This window comes from Lissotriton helveticus, chromosome 5_1 (assembly GCF_964261635.1).
Source record: "Lissotriton helveticus chromosome 5_1, aLisHel1.1, whole genome shotgun sequence".
Classification (NCBI taxonomy): domain Eukaryota; kingdom Metazoa; phylum Chordata; class Amphibia; order Caudata; family Salamandridae; genus Lissotriton; species Lissotriton helveticus.
In genome coordinates, this window is record NC_136065.1 from 1249895111 (window position 1) to 1249917421 (window position 22311).

The following is a 22311-nucleotide window of genomic DNA, read 5'->3' on the forward strand; positions in this document are numbered from 1 at the left end:
CTCAGAGACCGATCAGAGCAGCAGATTAAGAGACAGAAGCTCCTGGTCACAGGAACAGCACGGGGATTGCGCTCGTGAAAGTCAAAGATGCAAATGCCTCTGGCCAGCATCACAGCGGATTTTCGATGGTATATTTGGGAAGAAGGCACACCTGCCCAGCCCCCACAACGCTCACGATTGTTTTTGGGCTGATGAATGAGTCACTGAATTTAAGCTTCAACTAGGGCACATTCCTTATTGATATCTGCAAGTGTTTCCTGTTGAGGTTTATTTTTTGTGCCAGGACCGTCGTGCCCGAATGAACCCTGCCCTTCATATTTATTCAAGAAGACACCACCGTTTTTCACCATCATAAATAATTTACGATGGCGCCGGCAAGCTGCCAGCGCCATCCTGCAAAAGTTACTTAATTAGCTTCAACAGGAAGCTCCAACTGATAAAATAAAGCAGGCGCTCGAGCCCCTGCTGTATCTTATCTATTAGAGCTTCCTGTTGAAGCTAATTAAGTAACTATTTGAGGATGGCGCTGGCAGCTTGCCGGCGCCATCGTAAATTAGGCTCGCTTGAACTTTTGACCGCAAAATCCGCTCCGATCGCGGATTGCGGATTTTCGGTAAATTTGCGAGAGTTCGCGGACCGCGAATTTACCGAAAATCCGCAAAATCCGCGATCGGAGCGGATTTTGCGCTCATGCTTAGTTTTAACCGCATCGCTGCAGCGGTTTTTCCCGCTGTGCGCGGCATTTTTAAAATTACCGCGTTACATGACGAGCTCAGCTCGTCATCAGCGTACGGCAGGATACGCTCATGACGAGCTGAGCTCGTCATCAGCGTGGAAGGGGTTAAGACATGGGCAAAGTCCCACCTTCAAAGGCCTCCATATCACATGTGTCTAAATTGTTATGGGCTGGGGCGCCAACGTTCTAAAGATGACACCATTTGTCGGTGGGTTCCGAGGGAGACAGAGCAGAGGATCGGAAGCGGGGAAAGAGAGAGGAAGGAAGAGATAGAGAAATGAAGAGTGTGTCTGTCTTGTCTTCCCTTTCCAGAAAAGTGGTCGGAGCTTTTGGTACTGAGGGCACGGCTCACAAAGGTAAACCTACACTTTGGTTCAGGTGTGCTATTTTTTTGGGTGGAGGTGGGGTATTCACAAACTACTAGTTTACTTTTACTAACAGTAATTTTACATCTGCCGGGACTCCGCAGATTGGGTGGAGAACTCTGCACCAAAAAAGATTGGCCTGCTCAATCTTTTTATCTGCGGAGTTCTCTGCCACGACTGCAGAATCTCCAGTCATAAAATTACTTTTCGTAAAAGATTGGCCTGTCCAGTATTTTTGTGAGTGCAGTTCTCTGCCCTGACTGTGGAGTGTCCATAGTCGTAAAATTACTATGAGTAAAATACCAAATACCGTAGTGAATGCCATAAAAATAGAAAATGTATACAATAGTGTAAGTTTACCTTTGTGAATCAGTCCTTTATCAAGAAAAAAAGATTTCTGAGGACCATGGCAATCTTTTACTTTCGTCTTCTAAACCACTTACACCTTTCTCAGTGCATGAGTGGAGTTGAAATAGTAGATGCTCATTTCATTGAAGTCATCATCAATATACTTTATTCAGCATCAATACAACATACAGTGAAAGTGCAAATTATAAAAACATTCAAATGACACAGTTATCACAATAAGACGGACCCGACCGCAGAATACATATACAAAATATTTGCTAATAAAAGCCCTTTCTCTAGTATCATTCTTATGCAGGTGATTATTAAACAATGTGTGTTAAAAATGGAATTGGCATCATCACTTAAAATATTAGCACATGCAAGAGACAGCCTCCTAACAGGGAACACAATAAGTAGTCATTTGTTTCAAAGGTACCCTCACCCACACAATTCATTAACAGGACCTTTAGCCTAGCAATGGTAAGGTCAGTGTAATCACTCCTCTCCTCTGGTGTTTCTAAAACGCATTGCCGACCTTAAAAAATGTACAGCACAAAAAAGAGTTAAAACCTCTGTAGACAATTTTAGAAACAGTAGAGTCATCTTGGCGTGCTTAAAACCAGCTTTTTAAAAAATACTTTTTAAAAATCGCTTCCTAGGGTGTGCATAGTAGGGACACAGTAAAACAAAGTGAAGGGTATCCTGCGGAGACCGTTGGTAGCAGCCGCACGGGCCCTTCAACTCTATAGTTTTAGTGTAACCTGCCGGCACCGCTAGACTATGATGTAATAGATTTAGCCTGAAGCGTGTCATTAAAATTGTCTCTTGGGCATTGTGGATAAAAGACAAGTAAGGCTCAATACCCGAGCAGGATTTGGTCAAGACGTGCTCTCTCACAGAGGGTTTATTCACTTCTCTGTCTTCCCTCCGGTCGGGCACATGTTTCGTGAATACCATTTTGACATGGGCCTTATCCCTCGGTAACAGTTTTGTGGGGTTATTAAAGAAGTCTACACAACCCAGGGCTGAAAAGGTTTCCCTCACATACTTCAGCCATGAGATGTTCCTCCCCTGGTTGCGTGCCAAGCAGTCCATTATAATCTCCTTGGTTAGTGAGGCCTCGGGGTTGGTCCAAATCTTAATCCAACAATTGATAGGTTTTAATTCTATCCTTTCTCTCACAATTGCGGGTCAGTAAAACCCCAAACCTCACTACCGTAGAGTATTTTGGCACAGCACATCGAGTTGTAGAGTTTTTTAGAGCGACCAAACCTGCGCGCAAAGTTCATAATGGCACCCTTACAAGGGGTTAAGGAATGACATTTCTCAGCTAGCAAGGGTTTAAAATTAAGACGGTTATCAAATAAAATCCCCAAGTAAGAAAATGTCTGGACTTTTTCCAGGCAGTGGGCACCAATCATATATTTGTATTTCCTTTTCGCCGTTTTCCCCGCCTCCATAATATATGATTGGGAAAGATTAGCAGACAGGTCTAGACTCTCCATGAAACGGACAAAGACGTCTATTAAGCATTGTAGGCCTCGGGGAGTCCGCATGAGAAGTACCGCGTCATCTGCATAAAGCAGAACCGGAACCCCCCCCCCCCGAGTTCCTATCCTTGGAGAGTCCACCCCCAGAGCATCTAACGCCCGCTCCAGACCAATTATGTACAGGGTGAATAAAAAAGGTGCCAATATGCAACCCTGTCTTACCCCCCTTGAGCATGGAAATTGATCAATCAAGCTCCCCTCCTTGTTGTATCTGACCTGAGCAAAAGTGTTCCTATGTAGAGCTTTTAAGATGTTTACTAAACCCGAGTCTACGCTAGGAGCCCCCATGAGTGCCCACAGTCTCTTGCGTTTCACAAGGTCGAAAGCCGCCATCAAGTCCATGAAAGACAAGTACACCGTCGCCTGACTGTCAATGGTGTACTTGGCTGTCAATAGATATAAATTGAGGCATTGATCGGCCATTGAACGTCCTGATCTAAACCTATACTGAGTGTCAGTGATTATGTGGTGTTCTTCTGCCCAATCTAGTAGTCGTTTGAGAATTGCCTTACCTAAAACTTTCACTGTCACGTCAATGAGAGGGGACGATAACAAAATGGGCTGTCCCTCTTTCCCTTTTTAAAAATGGGAACGATAGTAGCTGTAGACCAGGATGCAGGCATACCCAAATCTACTGCAGCATTAATAACTCTGGTGAGAATAGGTGCCCACAGTTGTATCTGACTCAAAAAAAGGTCAGGGGGAACCCCGTCGGGCCCTGTAGCCTTATTCCTTGTCAAACCCTCAATGCCCGCCTTTACCTTGCCCAAGGAAAAAATTATGTGTCCCGCAGTCTCGCCCCCTTCCTCAGGTACTATGTAGTCCTCTGTCATGCCATGGTTGTATAGGCCATTAAAGTGCCCGTACCAGGATTCTGGCAAGATGTGGTTTGCTATCTTAGGATTGCTAGCCTCTTGGAAGTAGGGGTCATTATTAACCTTCCAGAAGGCAGTCATGTTCTTAGACTCAGCCGCTTCCCTCAGATTCTCCCGGGCCTGCTGTTGCAAGGAGGTTTTGCGTCGCTTAACTGCCTGCTTATAAAGTGCTCGACACGTGGACACCCTTTTCATGTCCTTAGGGACTGTTTTTAGAGCTCGCTTCAGCTCTTTCAAGGCCAGAGAGCAAATACCGATCGAACCACCCAAAGTCCTTCTTTCCTTTTCTGGCGGGTTTAGTCTTAAGTAGACTATCAATGTGCTTAGTGACGCCTTCAAAGGCTATAACTAATTCTGCCCTGTCCACCGCTGGGTTTAGGCACTTCCACACATACTGTTGTTTATCCCCCAATAAGGCTCTATAGAAGGCTTCACCATCTGCCTGATACCATCTACGTCTCCTCCCTTGATCGGTGGCTGGTAAAATGCCACTCTCCCCCGTATGGGCAGGGTGCTTAGTTGAATTTGGATTCCTGAGCGACATGACCAATGGATTATGATCGCTAAAAATGCTTAGCTGTATCTCGAACCCTAAAATCCCCCCACTTTAATGTGTTGGAAACAAAACTAAAATCAATGAAAAAAACACAGCCTCTACCTTTATAGGTTGGATGGACCAGGCCACTCTCCCCTACTTTAATCAGGTCCCTGGTGTGTGTGAGGGCATAGATTCCTAACAACCTATTTAACTCCTTTCCCTCTGTTGTGTGCTCTACATGTGGGCCCTCTTCCAGTGGGCAAGAAGACCAGTCCCCTCTTCTGAATTTCACATTTGGGCTCAGGTGACAGTTAAAGTTGCCGAGTGTTAGACCTGACATCATTGGCGTGAGTCTCCCTTCCATTTTTGACGGATTGCCTCCTCTGTTTTGATATGTTTTTGCTGGATTTATGCTTTGGGCACTGTGCCACTGCTAATCAGTGCCACAGTGCAAGTGCTCCCTATGTTAAATTGATATACTGATTGGATTCCATGATTGGGTTATTTGATTTATCTGTCAGCCCCTAGTACAGTGCACCATGTGTGCCCACGGCTTGTAGATCAAATACTGCTGGTGGGCTTGCAGCACTGGTTGTGTCACCCACAAAAGCAGCTTGTAAAGTATGTCTCAGGTCCGCCATTGCAAGGCCTGTGTGCAGTCTAGCACTGCCATGTCAACTTGGCCAAGTGCACCCACTTGCCAGTCCCTAAACCTTCCCTTTGCTTCATATTAGACACCCCTATGGTAGGCCCAAGGGCAGGGTGCATTGTAAGTGTAAGGTAGGACATGCTCTGATGTGTGTAGCATGTTCTAGTAGTGAACTACAGCCATTTTCGTTTTTCACTATTAAAGGCTACCTGTTCTCATAGGCCAGAATGGGCAGTTAAGATTGTTCCATCCTTACAATCCTAACTGACTCAGGGAACACGGTAGAAATTCAAGTTTAGTATGCCTGAATTCAGAATAATAAAATACATCTTTTAGTAAAGTTTATTTTAATATTCTGTGTTTGCAAATACCACTTTTAGAAAGCAGGTATGTACTTGCTTAACCTTTTGAGCCTGCCTCTGCTGATTTGTGTATTCCTTGTCTGGGTTTGTGTGTGACAGGGCTGGGGAAATTCCAGGAGACAGTCAGGGATAGCCCAGTGGTGAATAGAGAGATTTACATCCAGATGGGAGGGGGAGAGTGCACCTGGGACCTGAATAGGGCTGGGCCTTCCCTCTACAATGCTGGCTCCACCTCCTGTGGGGTGGCTGATGTCTCTGCCCTGCACAGTGAAAGTAAGAAGAGAGTCATGTCAATAAAGTGCTCAGGAACTGGTTTGAACTACTCTGCCTTCAGAGAACAAAGGATTTTGGGGTATAAATATTGGGACCCAGTCCCACAGACTTTAGATCACTTCTGGAACAAGAAACCTTTCTGCGAAGGAGAAGAACCAAGGAAGCTGCAGGAGTTTGAACTGCCCCTCTGCCAGTGTGCTGTTTGCTGGGTTGGCCTGCAGTGGTTGCTTCATTGCCAAGGGAAAGGAGAAGGAACTTTGTAAGGACTTTCATCTACAGAATATTCTCCAAGGGCTTGAACTGTGCTTGCTTCCTGCTAAAGTCTCAGGGCCAAAAGACTTTACCTCCAGCTCCCTCCTGAATTTCCTTGCTGGGAATTCTGACTCCAGTCACTTGCGTGCCGCTGGGAGCTGAAAGCTCGTCGCATCGAGAAGAAGCATATCGCCGCCGCAGCTGAAATCATCGCAACGCCGGAGAAGCGAGCCTTCGTCGCATCTCCCTGGAAGCGTGTATTCATCGAAGTTGTCTGCTGTCGCATCACCGGAGAAGCGTGACGCCATCGTGAGAGTCGCCATCGCATCACCGGAGAAGCGTGTCGCAGGGCCTGTCGCGGCTCCAAAGTACAGAGTTGTCGCAAGGCTGCCAGGGCGTCATCGCATCGTCATCGCATCGCCACATCAAGGGCGCCATCTTCTCGCATTGCAACTGGATCATCGCATCGAGGCGCCATCTTGCGCACCGCAACGGGCCCACAAGCCGAGAATCTACGCATCACCTCCGCCGGTAAGGCTCACGACGAGTCCCCTACTCTGCGCAAGCATTGAGGCAGGACGCAATCATTCCCCCGGATCACGGAACCGACGCATCTCCCCTTTTGCAAGCCTTTTGTTCACTTTGCGTTACGCATCCAGGTACTTTATTGAGAAGTTTGTCGCACTTAACAGCAACTGGATCTAAGAGACTTTAATCATCTTTTAAGTAATCTTAAGTGTAGTATTGTGGATTTTTGTCGTTTGTGGTCTTGTGTTAAGTCTATATAAAGAATACTTATTTTTATAAAACCTGTGTTGTGTCCATCTGTAGTGTTATCACTCTATTACTGTGTATATTCACAAATGCTTAACACACTGCCTCTGAGATAAGCCTGTCTGCTCATGCCAAGCTACCAAGGGGGTGAGCAGGGGTTATTAAGGAATGTAATCCCCTTATCCTGACTTAGAAGTAAGGGTCCCTATTTGGACAAAGGTGATAACCATTGCCAACTAGAGACCCCCAGATCTAACACCGAGTAACACCAACTGATGCGCCCAGTCCCTCTGGTCGTGTATCCCTGCTAACCTGCTCTCCAATTCCTTCAGTCTTATTGTGGACCGACCTCATAAAACAGCATTATAGAAATTAATCAAAATTAGCTTATGGCCCTTCATACACAATATAACTCCCTGCAAAAAATCTGAGTCCCGGCCTAAATCATCCCACCTCCCCTCGAGCCTTAAGTCACGTATGTAATCAGGCCTCCCCTTGCTCTTCCCACAACACCCTTGCGAGCCGGTACAAAATATATTTTGTAACCCTCAAGGGAGAGTGAGCTACTGTCTGTCTCCCATGTTTCCTGGAGGCAGATGACCTGGAAACGCTTTATATAGAGTAGCCATTCAGTGCTGGATATTTTAGATGAGAGGCCAGCTATATTCCATGAAATAATCTCAATAGTACCATGACTAGAGGTGTCTGGGATATCTAGTGTTATACAGCTAGTGGCCATGGAGGGAACAGTAGTTACTACAATATTCCCTTCACTAACAGGGCCACTAAAGTCTCCTGAGATAAATAGGAACATAGACACCACCTTGGCCTGCAACAGTGGTGTCCCTCCCGTGCTTGTATTGAGAGAAACGTCATCATATTTGTGGTCATCCCCGGCTGGGATGTTCTTTTTGCGTCAATCAATATCGTCTAATGCTGAGACGTTTGCAAGAGGGGCATACCGATTGAATAACTGAACCGGGTGACCCGCTAGGACACGTCCTGCTTGATCACTCCTCTGGTTGTCATAAATGTTTGCTCCCCTCATGTCCCTATAAAAGAACCCAAGTGGTAATATGGTAATAGTCCAACCGCCCCCTCCCTGGAAGGGCCCCTTGCATTAGGTAAGGAGGTCACGTATCAGCCCTGGAAAACTAAAAATTAAAATCACAGTATCTCCTGGGAAGCACTTCCTGCTACAACCAATCCAGGACACCCGTCTCGCCATTAATATATGCCTGTGGTTTGTGATGTTAAAATGCAAATTTATATTCAGCCAGTGGGCCGCCTTAATAATTAGCATCTGCGGGGTTTCTTCTCTATTTCTGATCTACATGTCCCGCCCTCGTATGCCTGGTATCTCGCACAGCACCTCTTAAACTTGGAGCATTTCCATCCCTAGACCCCGCCAAGAGCTCTTTATCTGCACCCTCCATTGTTCCCTTCTGGTGTTTGCCAGCATGTTTCATGTCGTTATGTCTCTCCGAGGGCAAAGCAACCCTTAGAGGGGTGGGAACGTTTATTGCCCCCAAGCTATTTACTGTGTGTGCTCTTGCCACGTTTGTATGGTTGCTAATCTGGGCAATCAACAGGGAAACTTTCTCTTCAATTACTGTGATTTTCTCGTGTAAGGGCCCTAAGTGGGTACTTAACATTGTTTCCAGCCTGGACCACATTTCTACGTCCTCCCCTCCCCCCTCCGCATTTCCTGCCTCACCACAATTTGTGCGCTGTGAATTTTCTACTGGACCTTCTGTGTCTTTAGCCTTGGATTGGATTGGCGCTCCTTTCCGCTTGGATTTACTGTTAGCAGTGTGACACCCCAACCCTCGAGTTTGCTTAACTCTTGCCAAGGGGCCAGCTAAAGGGGTGACAGGCCTATTTGACTCACTACTATCTAATAATGCCCTTTTGGACCGGGTGACCACCTCCCCGCATTACCTCATGACTGTTTCACACCTTTTCGGTGTCATGACCAAAGCGGGGCCTCCCTCTGCCTGCCCTGACCCGCATGATAGTTCTAGATGTGGGACACAGCCCTCCTCATTCTCTTCTGCAACTGATTTTGTCATACACAGCACCTCCTGTGATAACTCGGTTGTTTGCGTTGATGATCCCGCTATTTGTGATGCTACAGCAGTGGCGTTCGGGCTAATTACAATGTGGTCACCATTTACAGTGTCTTGGACTACTGGGTTGCCAACTTTAGGTGACCTGGCTGTAGCTAATCCCCCCATTGACGACCTCTTCTGCGACACAATTGAGTCCAATGAGAGTCTTTTCTTGGCCAACTGGATCTCATGCACTAATAAAGACTCTGCCCTCAATAAAAATGCATCCAATGTCCCCTTTATGCTCCCCGCCACCAGGGAATCCTTCGCCTTCCTCGTGCTCATCCTGCCAAGTGAACAGATTACCGGATGGGCATACCCATTACCAACAGTAGGGTCCGTACAGTCCAAAAACTTAAGAAAAACTGGGGATGTTCTACCCAAGTCCTCTATGTTTTTCCAAGGAATAAATGTCCAAGCTGAACTGCGGTCACCACTCCACAGTAGTGAGACTAAAGACTAAAGACTGCCAATAAGCACCTTAGGTTTGTCCTCACCTCACCTCCTCGTGTTGGCAGCAAGTGTCCGGGCAATGAGGCGAGTGTTTCAAAGTTCCAGGAGTATTCTAGGTTACAGGTTCCAGTGGAGTTAGGGGGGAGTTAGGGGGGTGGCTCAGCCCAGCCTCTTCTGGCCCCTGACGGGCACGGACAGGCCTGCCCTTGGCCCGGGCACGCCCGCGCGCGTCCTGCGCTGCATTCACCCGTGGCCGCTTAAAAGCAGTGTTTGGTGCTCGGGGGGCATGCTGGCGTGCTGGTGTGCTGGCGCCTCTGGGCACAAGGGCTCCTGGGAGATGTAGTCTCCCACCGGGATCCAGAGAAGCTTCATGCGGTGCAATTGGTGGCAGCGGACCCGGTCTAAAAGTACAAGGTGCGGCGTAGAAAGTACAAAGTAGTTCAAAGGCTCCCGCCCCGCGGGAGCCCGCGGCCACTTAAGAGCGGTGTACGGCGCTCAGGGGGCATGCTGGCGCGCTGGCACCTCCGGGTGCAAGGGCTGCTGGGGGATGTAGTCTCCCCGCTGGGATCCAGAGAAGCTCCTTGCGGTGCAATTGGCGACAGCGGACCCGGTCTAAAAGTACAAGGTGAGGCGTAAAAAGTACAAAGTAGTTCAAAGGCTCACATTGAAGTCAAAGGTCAACCTCTAAAAATGTATGCATGTAGACTGATTGCCAATAATTGCTTTAGTTTACACATTTGTATTATTATTTAGCAAATCAGCTATTACTCTCTGTCTGAGGTGTACAGTTTGCTTTCTTCATTCCTCCAATTGATGTGTGGTGCATTTATTATTTGTGTTAATTTATTTATCTCACCCTGAGCGTCACCTATTGGTATTAACCACTGGCCCCTCGGTTAAGAACCACAGCATGAGGTGGCTGGACAGATTACTTAGATTATGTAATATGAGAATATGAAAAACAATCCTTAAATTATTAAAATAATTCCTAGTATAAGCATATGTTTAAGAGGCGTTTGCTGTATGCATCTTCCTGTATATCATGTCTGGAATAACAGGCTGTTTGCCGAGATCCAGAATGCCTGCGCCTATTCTGAGTGTGGTGTATAGTGCCAACAATTCAACATTTTCATTTTATAACACTACTCATAAAGTTTGTATCTTTGTTAACCGCAGAAGAGCTAGACCTGCGTCTTGTGAATGGTGGGCACCGATGTGCAGGCCGCCTTGAGGTTCTCTACGGAAGTGCCTGGGGGACGGTGTGCGATGACCACTGGGACAAGTCAGATGCAGAGGTGGTGTGCAAGCAGCTCGGATGTGGACATGCTGTTGACTCTGTGGAAAAAGCCTATTTTGGCCAGGGAACTGGGCATGTGTTATTGGACAAGGTGAACTGTACAGGAAAAGAATCCTACCTCTGGCACTGCAACCACGCCAACTGGAAATTGACTGCTTGCCGCCACAGTGAGGATGCCGGGGTCATCTGCTCAGGTATGTTGTGATTCCTGTCATGTCTGTCTTCCACTCTGTTGGTTGGAGATGAACTGTCTACAGGGTCATTCTGTTCCTTCTAAACCAGTGCTACTCATGTGTGCACTTGCATTACCAGCAGATTAGCGTGTGAAATTCAGGTTAGGACTGGAACTAAAATACAGCAGGGAAGGGATTGGGTGGATAGAATCAGGACAGTGTGCTGTGAGCAGAGTGATGCAAAAACTAGAAAAGGCTCGGCTTTGCTGATATAGCTATAGCTATACTGTGAAGTGTAAGAAACTTCAAGGTACATAAACCAGCAGATCACAAAGCTGTGCTGCACTTTTGACAGCAATAAATGGTTATGGGGAAAGAACAAAGGTAGGCTTGTCCAAGGCCAGTGAAGTTCATTTGTCTGACCTCTGAGGGCATGAGGGCAGCCTGACACACATTAAAACTTGGATATATTGACTAATGATAAATTAACGGATCACATACTTTAGAAAAAAGTAGCCTACGTGTAGTATTCTCGTTGTTAATAAACTCTCATATTCCCTGTTTGGGTAGCCATACTTCAAGTGCGGAATCATGGATGGGCTTCCCAAGCTGGCAGCTGGATTGTTTGCAATGAAACAATAATGCATATTTCTTCCACCAGCCAGCGCCTAGGCACGCATTTAAAGTCCTGGCAGCCACAGTTGTGCACTATATTAAAGTGCCATTAGAAATTATCTAAGCACACAGTTGGGTGCCCCCATTTGGTTCATGGGCTAAAGGTGAGCAAATTCACTTTGACATGGGTCTACCGAAATGAAACAAGGTGCTTTCTCGAATGTGTACATTATAAGGCATATAACTCCCTTTTAAAGATGTAAAAATGTATTGAGCAAATGGTGCCATGTGCTAGGCACCAAATCAGAGATTCATTCACAGATCTTAAGGCGGTAGTAAGGTTGCATTTCCCAGACTGAACGTAAAGGATACCATTTACCACTTGCCAAACAATAACAAAGTGCCTTATTGACTGATAGCTACTAGAAGAGCTGGGATAATGAATGCGAGGAAGGGAAAGATGAGTATTTCAGATTTCACCTCGAATATCCTATGTGACTCCTCACAACTTGAGGTCTGTTTTGTGTGCCGTTTATGTGTTTCTGTAAAGAAAATCCCTGGTCTACCAGGCTTTTCTTTGAAGCAAATAACATTGAGTGAGAGGGCTGAGATTACCAGCAAATAGAACACTACCCACTGGCCAGGAGGCCAGTGTCCACCAAAGTTGATTAAAGATGAGGCACAGTTTGTCTTCTGGATGACAGTAGATGTTATCTCTCAGCCTTTGGAGGAACATATTGTTACGAAGGAACACTCGTAATGCAAATTCCAGCAATATATTTATTGTAGCTGAAGAGCATGGAAGGAACCAGCTTCCAGTAAGCAGCCTTCCTCAAACTGTCCCAACAACTGAATGCAAATGTTCTAGGAATAATAGCTAGTCTAGCATTCCTTTTAACTAAGCAACATAACACTTCCCCCTCCTTCCCACTAAAATACAAAATAAAATAGATAAAAGTTAGAACAGATCAATAAAGTTCAAACAAGGTTACATACAAACAAATATACATAGTAAATACATCTCCAAAAAGTAACCGAAAAGTACATAGCAAATGGCGGGTCAGATTACAACAAGAGTAACTTATTTCTTGTTCTTATTTTTTGTCAACAATGTAGTCCTTCAACCACCTTCCTTTTCCTTACCAAACTTTGGTCTAAGCTGAGGTCTGCTGTGGCACCCAACACACCTGATGTGCTCACACTGACAGACTTGTCAAAATGAACACTAGCATCATCCAAAATACCAGGGGCGTAGTTTTTATGAGGTGCATTTTCTTTCATTGCGCTAGGCACACTTTTTAAAAGGTGCGCCCGGCACAATGAAGGAAAATGTGCTGTAATATGATGAATGCCACGAACTCGCGATGTCCCCAGGGCAGGGCATTCATGTGAAAAATGGAGCGACTGCTTTGAAGCCGCTCCGTGTTTTCACAGTGCAGGCGGCAACCTGTCTGTACTTTGAAGGGGGGATAGAGATTCCCTTGCATGCACATTCAGTAAGTGACTGCACCCACCTGCATGGGGATGTCTGGGGTGTCCATTGGAGGGGAGCTCCAGAGGGCTGCCATCAGGGGGAAAACTGATAGTGCACCACCTTTTAGGTGGTGCACTGTCAGTGTGCCTCCTGAAAGCTTCTTTGCCTCTGCGCCTACGTCTGTTATCGGGTATGGGTGCAGAGGCAAATGAGAGAATGCTGTCTGAATAAAACGCTTTGGGCCAGATGTAGGTAATTCCTGATTACCGATTCTTAAATACCGAATCATACCGATTCGGTATTTAAGAACTGGCAATCGGGATGTAGGTATATTTACCGAATTAATTACCGAATCGGTATGATTCGGTAATTAATGAATCGGTATTTACCGAGTCTGTAACTGCCATTGTTTCCTATGGGCCTTGAGGGCCATAGGAATCAATGTCAATTACCGAATCGGTAAATACCGATTCGGTAATTAGGGGAAATATTGAAGGGTGGCAGGGTGTCACTTTGACACCCTGTTGCACCCCTCAATTGTGCATGGGTGCACATGTTGCTGACATACATGCACCTTAGGGCATGTATGTCTGCAACATGGCACTGTTTAAAAAGCAAAAAAAATGCTTTTTAAATGGTTTTCTTAATTTACCACCAACTACTAGTTGGTGGTAAATTAAGAATTCTTAAACCCTTGTAGCACTGAAAACAGTGCTACCTACATCTGAAATTACAGAATCGGTAATTTTACCAATTCGGTATTTTACCGAATCGGTAAAATTACAGAATCTGTAAAATTACTGATTCTGTAATTTTACATGCCCCTACATACCAATGTCCAAATACCGGTCGGAAACGGCCGAAAATCGGTATTTTCTGCCGTTTCCGACCGGTATTTGGACACCTACATCTGGCCCTTACTCTTTAGGTGCGCCAGCACTATCAGTGTTACAGAAGGCCGCATAAGCATCTTTGGCCCCTTTTGTACTTTCAAGGTGCCCCACGGAGCTCAAAGTGGGCACAAACGCCAATTGCGCCCCCGGGGCACTTGTTTAATACGGCCCCAGGAGGGTTTACACTAACCATTAATTTGGCCTAGCAACCAACTCCCTACTCCTATCCACCACAGAGTCATTCAGAACAACTTCCTGCGTGGACTTCCAACATACCATTTGCTCACTCATTCCAGGGACATCCCCCGATTTCTTAACCTTAGATTCATCCTGAAGCCAGTCAAATTCATCCCCTGTTCTACAATATTATTTCCTCCCCAAAGCAATCCTGTTCAAATTCCACATCTTGCCATTCCTTAGTCTCACTGCATACTGCAGCACATCCACAACCTCTTCAGGGACAAAGAACCGCCTCTCTCCTTTACACACCACTCCAGGTTTCTTTATATGCACCCATTCACCCATTTTGATCCTAGCAGGTTTAAACCATGCTTAGCATCATAGTACATCTTACTTTTGTTATGTGTAATTTCCATCCTATTTCATACCGCTTCCTTTGACCACAACTCTACCCCAGTGGCGATCAACCATCCAGGATTATATTTACACCTTGGCTTCCATCTTCACATAATGACAAATGGTGACAACCTTGTCTCATCATTGCATGTGACCCGATAAAACCAAACACTCTTACCCACTAGTGTAATCCAATCACCAACCTTCCTCATAGTTAATTGAATTGTACCTTTCGAAACGCAGTCAAATCTAACCACCATACCATTTCCACTAGGATTGTGTAATGAAGTGGTCCTATGTTTTATTCCAAGTCGCTCAAGGGACTTTCTGGTTTTATTGGAAAGAAATTGAACACCATTGTCACTTACAATGGTTGCAGGAATGCCATCATTAAAATAAATCAATTAAAACAATAAGATACTTCTGTGGATCACCCAGAGGACCCATAATGTCAATCGCGACAATCTCTAAAGGTTCCTTAGGAAGAAACCCTTCACTCAAGGGAGGATGCAAGTTATGCAATGACTTATCCGTAGTGGAACATGCACAACACTCTCTTACAATTCTTTCTGCAGCCATATAAATCCTTAGCCACCAAAATAATTTTTAAGAACAGATTTAGTTCTGATGATGCTGGAATGCCCATCATGGCATAATTCCACAATCATCCCACGTAAACCTTTCGGAGGAATGAACTTGTCTCCTCTAGATAAGGTCATAAACAACCACAAGACCAGAATCAAAAGACTACAGGAATCCTAGTTTGTCATATTTCCTAATGTAGTCAAACAGAAGACTTGTAGTTTTCTACATAACCCTCTTTATACTCTAATCAGTAGTATTTGTATATAACATAAAAACCCCTATCAGCACTTTGTTGACAGTTTTTAATATATCAGGGACTCATAAGAAAACATAAAAAAATATTCCAGTCCCTTACACACACTAATTCGTGTAAAAAAATGTGAGAAAAGGCGAAATGACCCCTTACTGGCGCAACACCAAGCGGGTAACTGGCAGGTACTCACCAGATAAGCCCATTTTTGTCATCATTGGCGGTCATTAAGCCCAACAGAAAAGTGTCCAAAGAAAAGTATCAGAGGTGTAAAGGTGCGTGCAGTGAAGTGAAAAAGCAGAGAAACATGTTGGCATCTAACAGTGGTATGCATATGTAGCATCCTATTCTGTTTTTTAATTTGTGTGGGTTCACTGGGTAAAAGAATAAAAGTGTTGTGCATCGAGTGAATCCCTTCAATTTAACCACTATTTCCCACACTGTGAGGTGTGATTTACTTTTTCACTTCACTGCACGCACCTTTACACCACTGATACTTTTCTTTGGACACTTTTCTGTTGGGTTTAATGACCGCCAATGATGACAAAAATGGGCTTATCTGGTGAGTACCTGCCAGTTACCCGCTTGGTGTTGCGCCCGTGAGGGGTCATTTCACCTTTTCTCACATTTATTTACACGAATTAGTGTGTGTAAGGGACTGGAATATTTGTGAATGTTTTCTTATGAGTCCCTGATATCTTATAAACTGTCAACAAAGTGTTGATAGGGGTTTTTATGTTATCTACAAATACTACTGATTAGAGTATAAAGAGGGTTATGTAGAAAACTACAAGTCTTCTGTTTGACTACATTAGGAAATATGACAAACTAGGATTCCTGTAGTCTTTTGATTCTGGTCTTGTGGTTGTTTATGACTCTTTGAGTGGAGGGTGACCACAATTCTTATTCCCTCTATGCTCCGTATTGTTGGTGTCCTCTAGATAAGGTTCCATCATTAACTGTCAATTCTGACCTTACTTCCCAAAAAGGTCTGTCAAATGTGTTAGGTGACTCCTTTCCTGGCCACCCATTCATCACATTCAACAGTACCTCCTGTAAAACCTGGTCCTTCAGATATTCTGTATTCTATTCATTCTCATTATTGGCAGAGTAACCCTGATTGTGTATCAAAGCCACTTGGAACTAATTCCATGTTTCATCTTCACACTTTTCTAATATAACAGGCATTCTCAAGAGAAAACTCACCACAAAATTGTCTTTCTGAGGAGTGTAAACCAGTTTGTATGTAAAATGTTGCCTTTGCATCAAAATTTTGGCCAGTCGAGATGAAGCATTAGCTGAATCTTCAGCAGTTAAGATTTTAACCAAGAGTTTATGGTCAGAGTTAATTGTACAATCCTACCCCCAGATAAATTATTTGAAATGCTTCAAGGCCCACGTACAAGATAGCGCCTCCCTCTTAATAATCGGCTAATTCTCCGCACAAGGAGACAAGGACCTGGACTCATAGTTTATTATTTGCTCTTTACCTTTCCTGTCCTTCTGGGTCAAAACCTCCCCCAAACCCTTATTATTTACATCAGTAGTATTGATGCCATCCGCAGAGGGGGGTCAAAGCTCCTCAAGGCGTTGCATTTGCAATCGCTGTCTTGATGATTTTAAAATCACCATCACAGTCCTGGTGCCACCGGAACCTAGAATCCTTCTTAAGCAACTGGCGAATATTGTTTTTTTTGTCAGATAAATTGGGAATATATTTTGCGCGAAACTCTGCATACCAAAAATGATCTTACGGCCTCCTTACTAATAGGTGTAGGTGCATTTTCAATAGCTGTCATTTAGATAGGTTTAGGTTTGACTCCAAGTTCATCAATGACATGTCCCAAAAAAGCAACAATTTGGCTTGCAAATGTACATTTCTACCTTAAGACCTCTTTGTTCCAACATTCTTAAAACCTTCACCAGTCTAGACTCATATTCTTCTTTATTTGAACCAACCACCAAAAATGTATCTTGAAAGAAGGTAACCCCCTGTTCTTTGCTAAACAGTTGGAACATTAGGTGCTGAAACACTGCAGCAACCTATGCCAGGCCGAAAGGCATGCGCTTAAATTGAACGCAGCCAAATTGGGTGATGAAAGATGTTCATTTAATGGATTTTGGCTAAAAGAACACCTAGTGGTAATTGGAGGACAGGTCTATTGTAGAAACACATTTTGAATCTTTTAAACAAGTAATCATCTCATTTATTTTAGGCAAAGAAAATCTATCTATAACAATATTATTATTTAGGTGAAATAAGTCGACACATAACCTATTTTGCCATTACTTCATCTGGTAATCAGTAAGGGAGATATCCAGTCAGCGAACTTCAATTGCCTCACTTACATGAGCAGCCACCAACTTGTCTAATACTAAAGATACCTCATTTCTCACCAATATGGGTATATTGTGCCTTTTTATGTACCTTAAGTACAGCATCATCCTTTAAATGTATTGTGTGCTAACTCCCTAAAGATTACCTAACTAAACACAGAAGGAAATTGTTTTCACATTCTGTTACCCACAGACATGCCTTCGGCAAACACTAAAACTTGCGTCTCAATATCAGGATCCAGGAGGATATACAACATTATCTAATTGAACCATCCCAATACTGGTGGACCCGTTCTGGCAACATACAATTTTCCTCTGGTTTCCCTGTTTTTAAATTTGAAAGTAAACCAACTGTAACCTAACATATACATTTTCCCCACTGTAGCCTTCTGGATGCATACCAGCCTTCAAAAATTGTTCTCCCACCTTCGGCACAAACGACGATGTCCATGGTTCCTCATTGATAATCGTGTAAGGTGAACCAGAGAGCCCAAACATTTTAACGTTCACCCCACCAATCTCCATCATACTTCTGAATGAATTAATACTTTATTCGATATTTGCATATCATAAAAGTACAAACAGTACAACATAAAAACACATATTTAAAAAAGATAAAATGCATTTTGATAGAAAGATAAAAGTTCATAGTATTTACATTTAAAACAGAGAATTTAATGATGCATTAGCAGCAGTGGGTATAACATCAATTTAGCTACCCGAGCCTAGCTCTAGTCTTTGATCAGGAGTTTTGCACAAATGGACCAGGCACTGGCTAAATATTTAGCGACCCCGCATACAACCAGCCTGGATGATACATCTGATAATAGAATGCGCAAGGCAGTTCTGCACTCTCTCACACCCAGCTCTCTGCATACCGGTTTTAACCATTTTGATCTCGTTTTTTTGTATGCCCTACAAGCGAACAAGAAGTGGGAAAGAGATTCGCTTGTACAAGGGCACCCAGGGCAGTTAAGGGAGTGGGCGTGAGCCCCCCTTCCTTTCCAACCCCCAATGAACTTATTCAGGGGTAGGATTCCATATCTCATTTTCAGGAAGAGAGACCTATCCCTTGGGATTTGTATGAGATGTAGGAATGGCTCGAGTTTTTTCGAAGGTTTAAATTCCATGAATTGTGTTGTTAGTACCCCCCACTTTGCATGTTTTGCTTCATTCTCCTGTACCCAATCCCAATAGATTTTTTTGATGATTTGCTTGTGGGGAGGGGACTGGGAGGTCCAAAATTGACCCAACCCTAGCTTCAAAACCATCTGCCTTAGTTTGGTTAACCACGGTATCTTATTTGCCCTGTTCAGGGTAATCAGCTCATCCAGAACCAACGCATAGTTTGCCAGTTCTGGTGTCCTTCGCAGGCGCACCCAGAACAGCAAAGGGCGAAGACGCACCACGTCTGCAATATAATGAGGCGTGCTGCCTCAGTTCACAGTGCCAGGGAGATCGCGCTCAGAAGCTCTTGAGCGCTAGACTGACAGCGCACTTCACGAACTTCATAGTGCTGACTAAAAGCGAATTTTAATATCCTGTTTTGTATTTATGTTGCTTATGGTTGTAATTTTACCTTGTTCTTAGACCCACTTACCCGCACATTAATTGTAAACCGCACCGCATTCCGCGGGTCCTTCTCACCCCTTGGCGGCCATCCTAGGGGAAGGTCGTGACACCAGGCGGCGCCATCTTTGTTGCCGCACTAGTGGTTGGCTGATCGCTATTTAGGGCGGGCAAACCCGAGGCTCTGCCTTGATCGACAAGGCGTGCTGCCTCAGTTCACAGTGCCAGGGAGATTGCGCTCAGAAGTTCTTGAGCGCTAGACTGACAGCGCACTTCACGAACTTCATAGTGCTGACTAAAAGCGAATTTTAATATCCTGTTTTGTATTTATGTTGCTTATGGTTGTAATTTTACCTTGTTCTTAGACCCACTTACCCGCACATTAATTGTAAACCGCACCGCATTTCGCGGGTCCTTCTCACCCCTTGGCGGCCATCCTAGGGGAAGGTCGTGACACCAGGCGGCGCCATCTTTGTTGCCGCACTAGTGGTTGGCTGATCGCTATTTAGGGCGGGCAAACCCGAGGCTCTGCCTTGATCGACAAGGCGTGCTGCCTCAGTTCACAGTGCCAGGGAGATCGCGCTCAGAAGTTCTTGAGCGCTAGACTGACAGAGCACTTCACGAACTTCATAGTGCTGACTAAAAGCGAATTTTAATATCCTGTTTTGTATTTATGTTGCTTATGGTTGTAATTTTACCTTGTTCTTAGATCCACTTACCCGCACATTAATTGTAAACCGCACCGCATTTCGCGGGTCCTTCTCACCCCTTGGCGGCCATCCTAGGGGAAGGTCGTGACGCCAGGTGGCGCCATCTTTGTTGCCGCACCAGTGGTTGGCTGATCGCTATTTAAGGCGGCCATGCTGACGCGCAGCGTTCGCGCGCAGCGTGAGCACGCCAGAGTCCAGCCCGTCTGCGCCCGTCCGCGCACGGATGGGCGCAGGGGCTGGGATTTCTGGCTGTTGGCCCACTTACTCACGGGATGAAATACACCGATTAAATAAGGGAAGTCATCCCCTAGACCCAGCCACGTTAGCCATATTGGACGAGCTCTCCATTCGAAGCCCACACATAGGTAGGTCTACCTCTGACTCTTCGATCCTGAAATTGACCAGCTTAAACATGAGGTCCCTGCAATGTCACAACCTCGAGATTTTCACCTTGCTCCAAGATGAAGACATAGATATCTTGACTCTGACCGAGACTTGGCTTGGGGAAAACTCTTTACCTGACATCATAGCTGCTGTTCCGTCAGGATATGATATACACTGGCATAACCGTGCGGGGAATGCCCGCGGGGGAGGAGTGGCAATATTATTTAGGAAAAATTTAGCTGCAACTAAAATTCTGGCAGAAACAGTGGACTTGGCCGACATGCTTGCAGTGAAAATCATGTTTGACAATCTGTGTCTAATTATTCTCACTGTCTACCGTCCACCTAACTCCACCCCGGCCTTCAATGACTTATTTATGGCTAGCATATCTGATATATGCTCACGGTATAAAAACATAGTAGTCACGGGAGACTTCAATCTGCATTGGGATAGGGATAAAAAAGACTCAGCAGCCAGCTCTCTGGAGACAACCATGTCCTCTCCGGGTTTTAGGCAGTTGGTAGACTCCCCCACGCACATAAAGGGCCACACCCTTGACCTGATCTGGGCCTTAGATCCCAAGGTTACTTTAGTGAAAGTCCTCCCCTGCATCTGGTCAGATCACCACCTGATCTACTGTGACGCTCCTATTGGTACGAAACCTCCGCAACCACCATTTAAAATTAAAAAGACCCTAAGTGGAAAAATGTCGATTTACAAACGCTGACCACCAAACTCATGGAATTTTTCCAACCTATGGCTCCTGACGCGGATGTAGATCAGGAGTGCAAGGATATACGGACAGCTTGATCAGAGCAATTAATCTGATTGCACCCGAGAAGTCCCAAAAAATGAATAGTGGTGGTAAGGGGGCCCCCTGGTTTACCCCTGCTCTGAGAGAGCATAGGAAAGAACTACGCAATGTGGAGAGAAACTGGAGGAGAAAAAAAGATGAAGAATCCTGTGAACAATATAGGAAGTTGCTTCGTACCTATAAAAAATATATACAGGACTCTAAAGCTACATTCTACGAAAACCGTATTAATAAGGCGGACAATGTCCAGAAAGTAACTTTTAAAATACTCATGGAATTAAGTAAGAGAGCTCAAGATACGGACACCACAATTAGTTGCAACACCTTCCTGAAATACTTCCTGGACAAGGTTGACACCATTTTAAAGGAGATAAAAAGCACTGTTACTGGCCCTACGGAACCACAAGTTGCCAAAATTCTGGTGGGAATTTATATGTCTGCTTTCCCCCTGATTGACTCATTAGGTCTTGAAACACTGATGAGGAAAACAAAGTCAGGCTCCCCAGCAGACCCATGCCCCCCAAGTGTGTTTCGCTTAGCTCGCCTTAGCCTAGAGGACCATATCTTGTCCATGCTGAATAAGTCATTAGACACAGGACGGCTACCAGTTAGCTTTAAAGAAGCCCGAGTAAAACCACTAATAAAGAAAGCAGGGGCAGACCCCAAAGTGCTGAAGAACTATAGGCCGATCTCCCGGCTACCATTCCTGTCCAAAGTCCTTGAGCAACATGTATTGATATCTCTGGCATCGTTCCTGGAGTCCAACCATCTTCTCCATGAGATGCAGGCAGGGTTTCGGGCACACCACAGCACCGAGTTGGTTATGCCCTCGGTGCTGGACGATCTCAGAGGGATGGCTGACAGTAAAAAACCAAGCGCCCTGATACTTTTAGACCTGTCAGCGGCGTTTGATACTGTCAGCCATACCCTACTTTTGGACAGGCTGGCCGGGTTCGGGTTTCGGGACTCAGCCTATCACTGGCTGGAATCTTTTTTGTCCGGGAGAACCCAGAGGATTCAGTTGGGAGATATGGTATCAGGAGTGGGAGAACTCACATGTGGGTTTCCCCAAGGCTCCGCCTTGTCCCCCCTCCTGTTTAACCTGTATCTACAACCACTAATAAGTGCCCTGGTTGAGATGGGTTGCCGCGTGTTCAACTATGCTGACGACACCCAGTTGTTGTTGAGCATAGATGACACTGCACGGGCCCAGTCACAGGCACAGGAGGTACTCAGATACACAGTCAACTGGATGTCCAGGAACCTCCTGAAGATTAACCCTGAAAAAACCGAGGTGTTAATAGTTTCATCTACCTGTTCCCCCTGGAGTGACCTGTATTGGCCCCAG

The 22311-nt window shown here is 45.1% G+C and overlaps 1 protein-coding gene across 1 annotated transcript in view; it reads left to right on the forward strand.

Moving 5' to 3' along the window:
- LOC144752614 (scavenger receptor cysteine-rich domain-containing protein DMBT1-like) overlaps positions 1 to 22311 on the forward strand; it is a 1037642-nt gene that overhangs the window by 45691 nt on the left and 969640 nt on the right. The window contains exons 3-4 of the mRNA XM_078640493.1: positions 10463 to 10781; positions 12198 to 12210. Of these exons, the coding sequence (XP_078496619.1) occupies positions 10463 to 10781; positions 12198 to 12210 (332 nt within the window). The remainder of the gene's footprint in view (positions 1 to 10462; positions 10782 to 12197; positions 12211 to 22311) is intronic.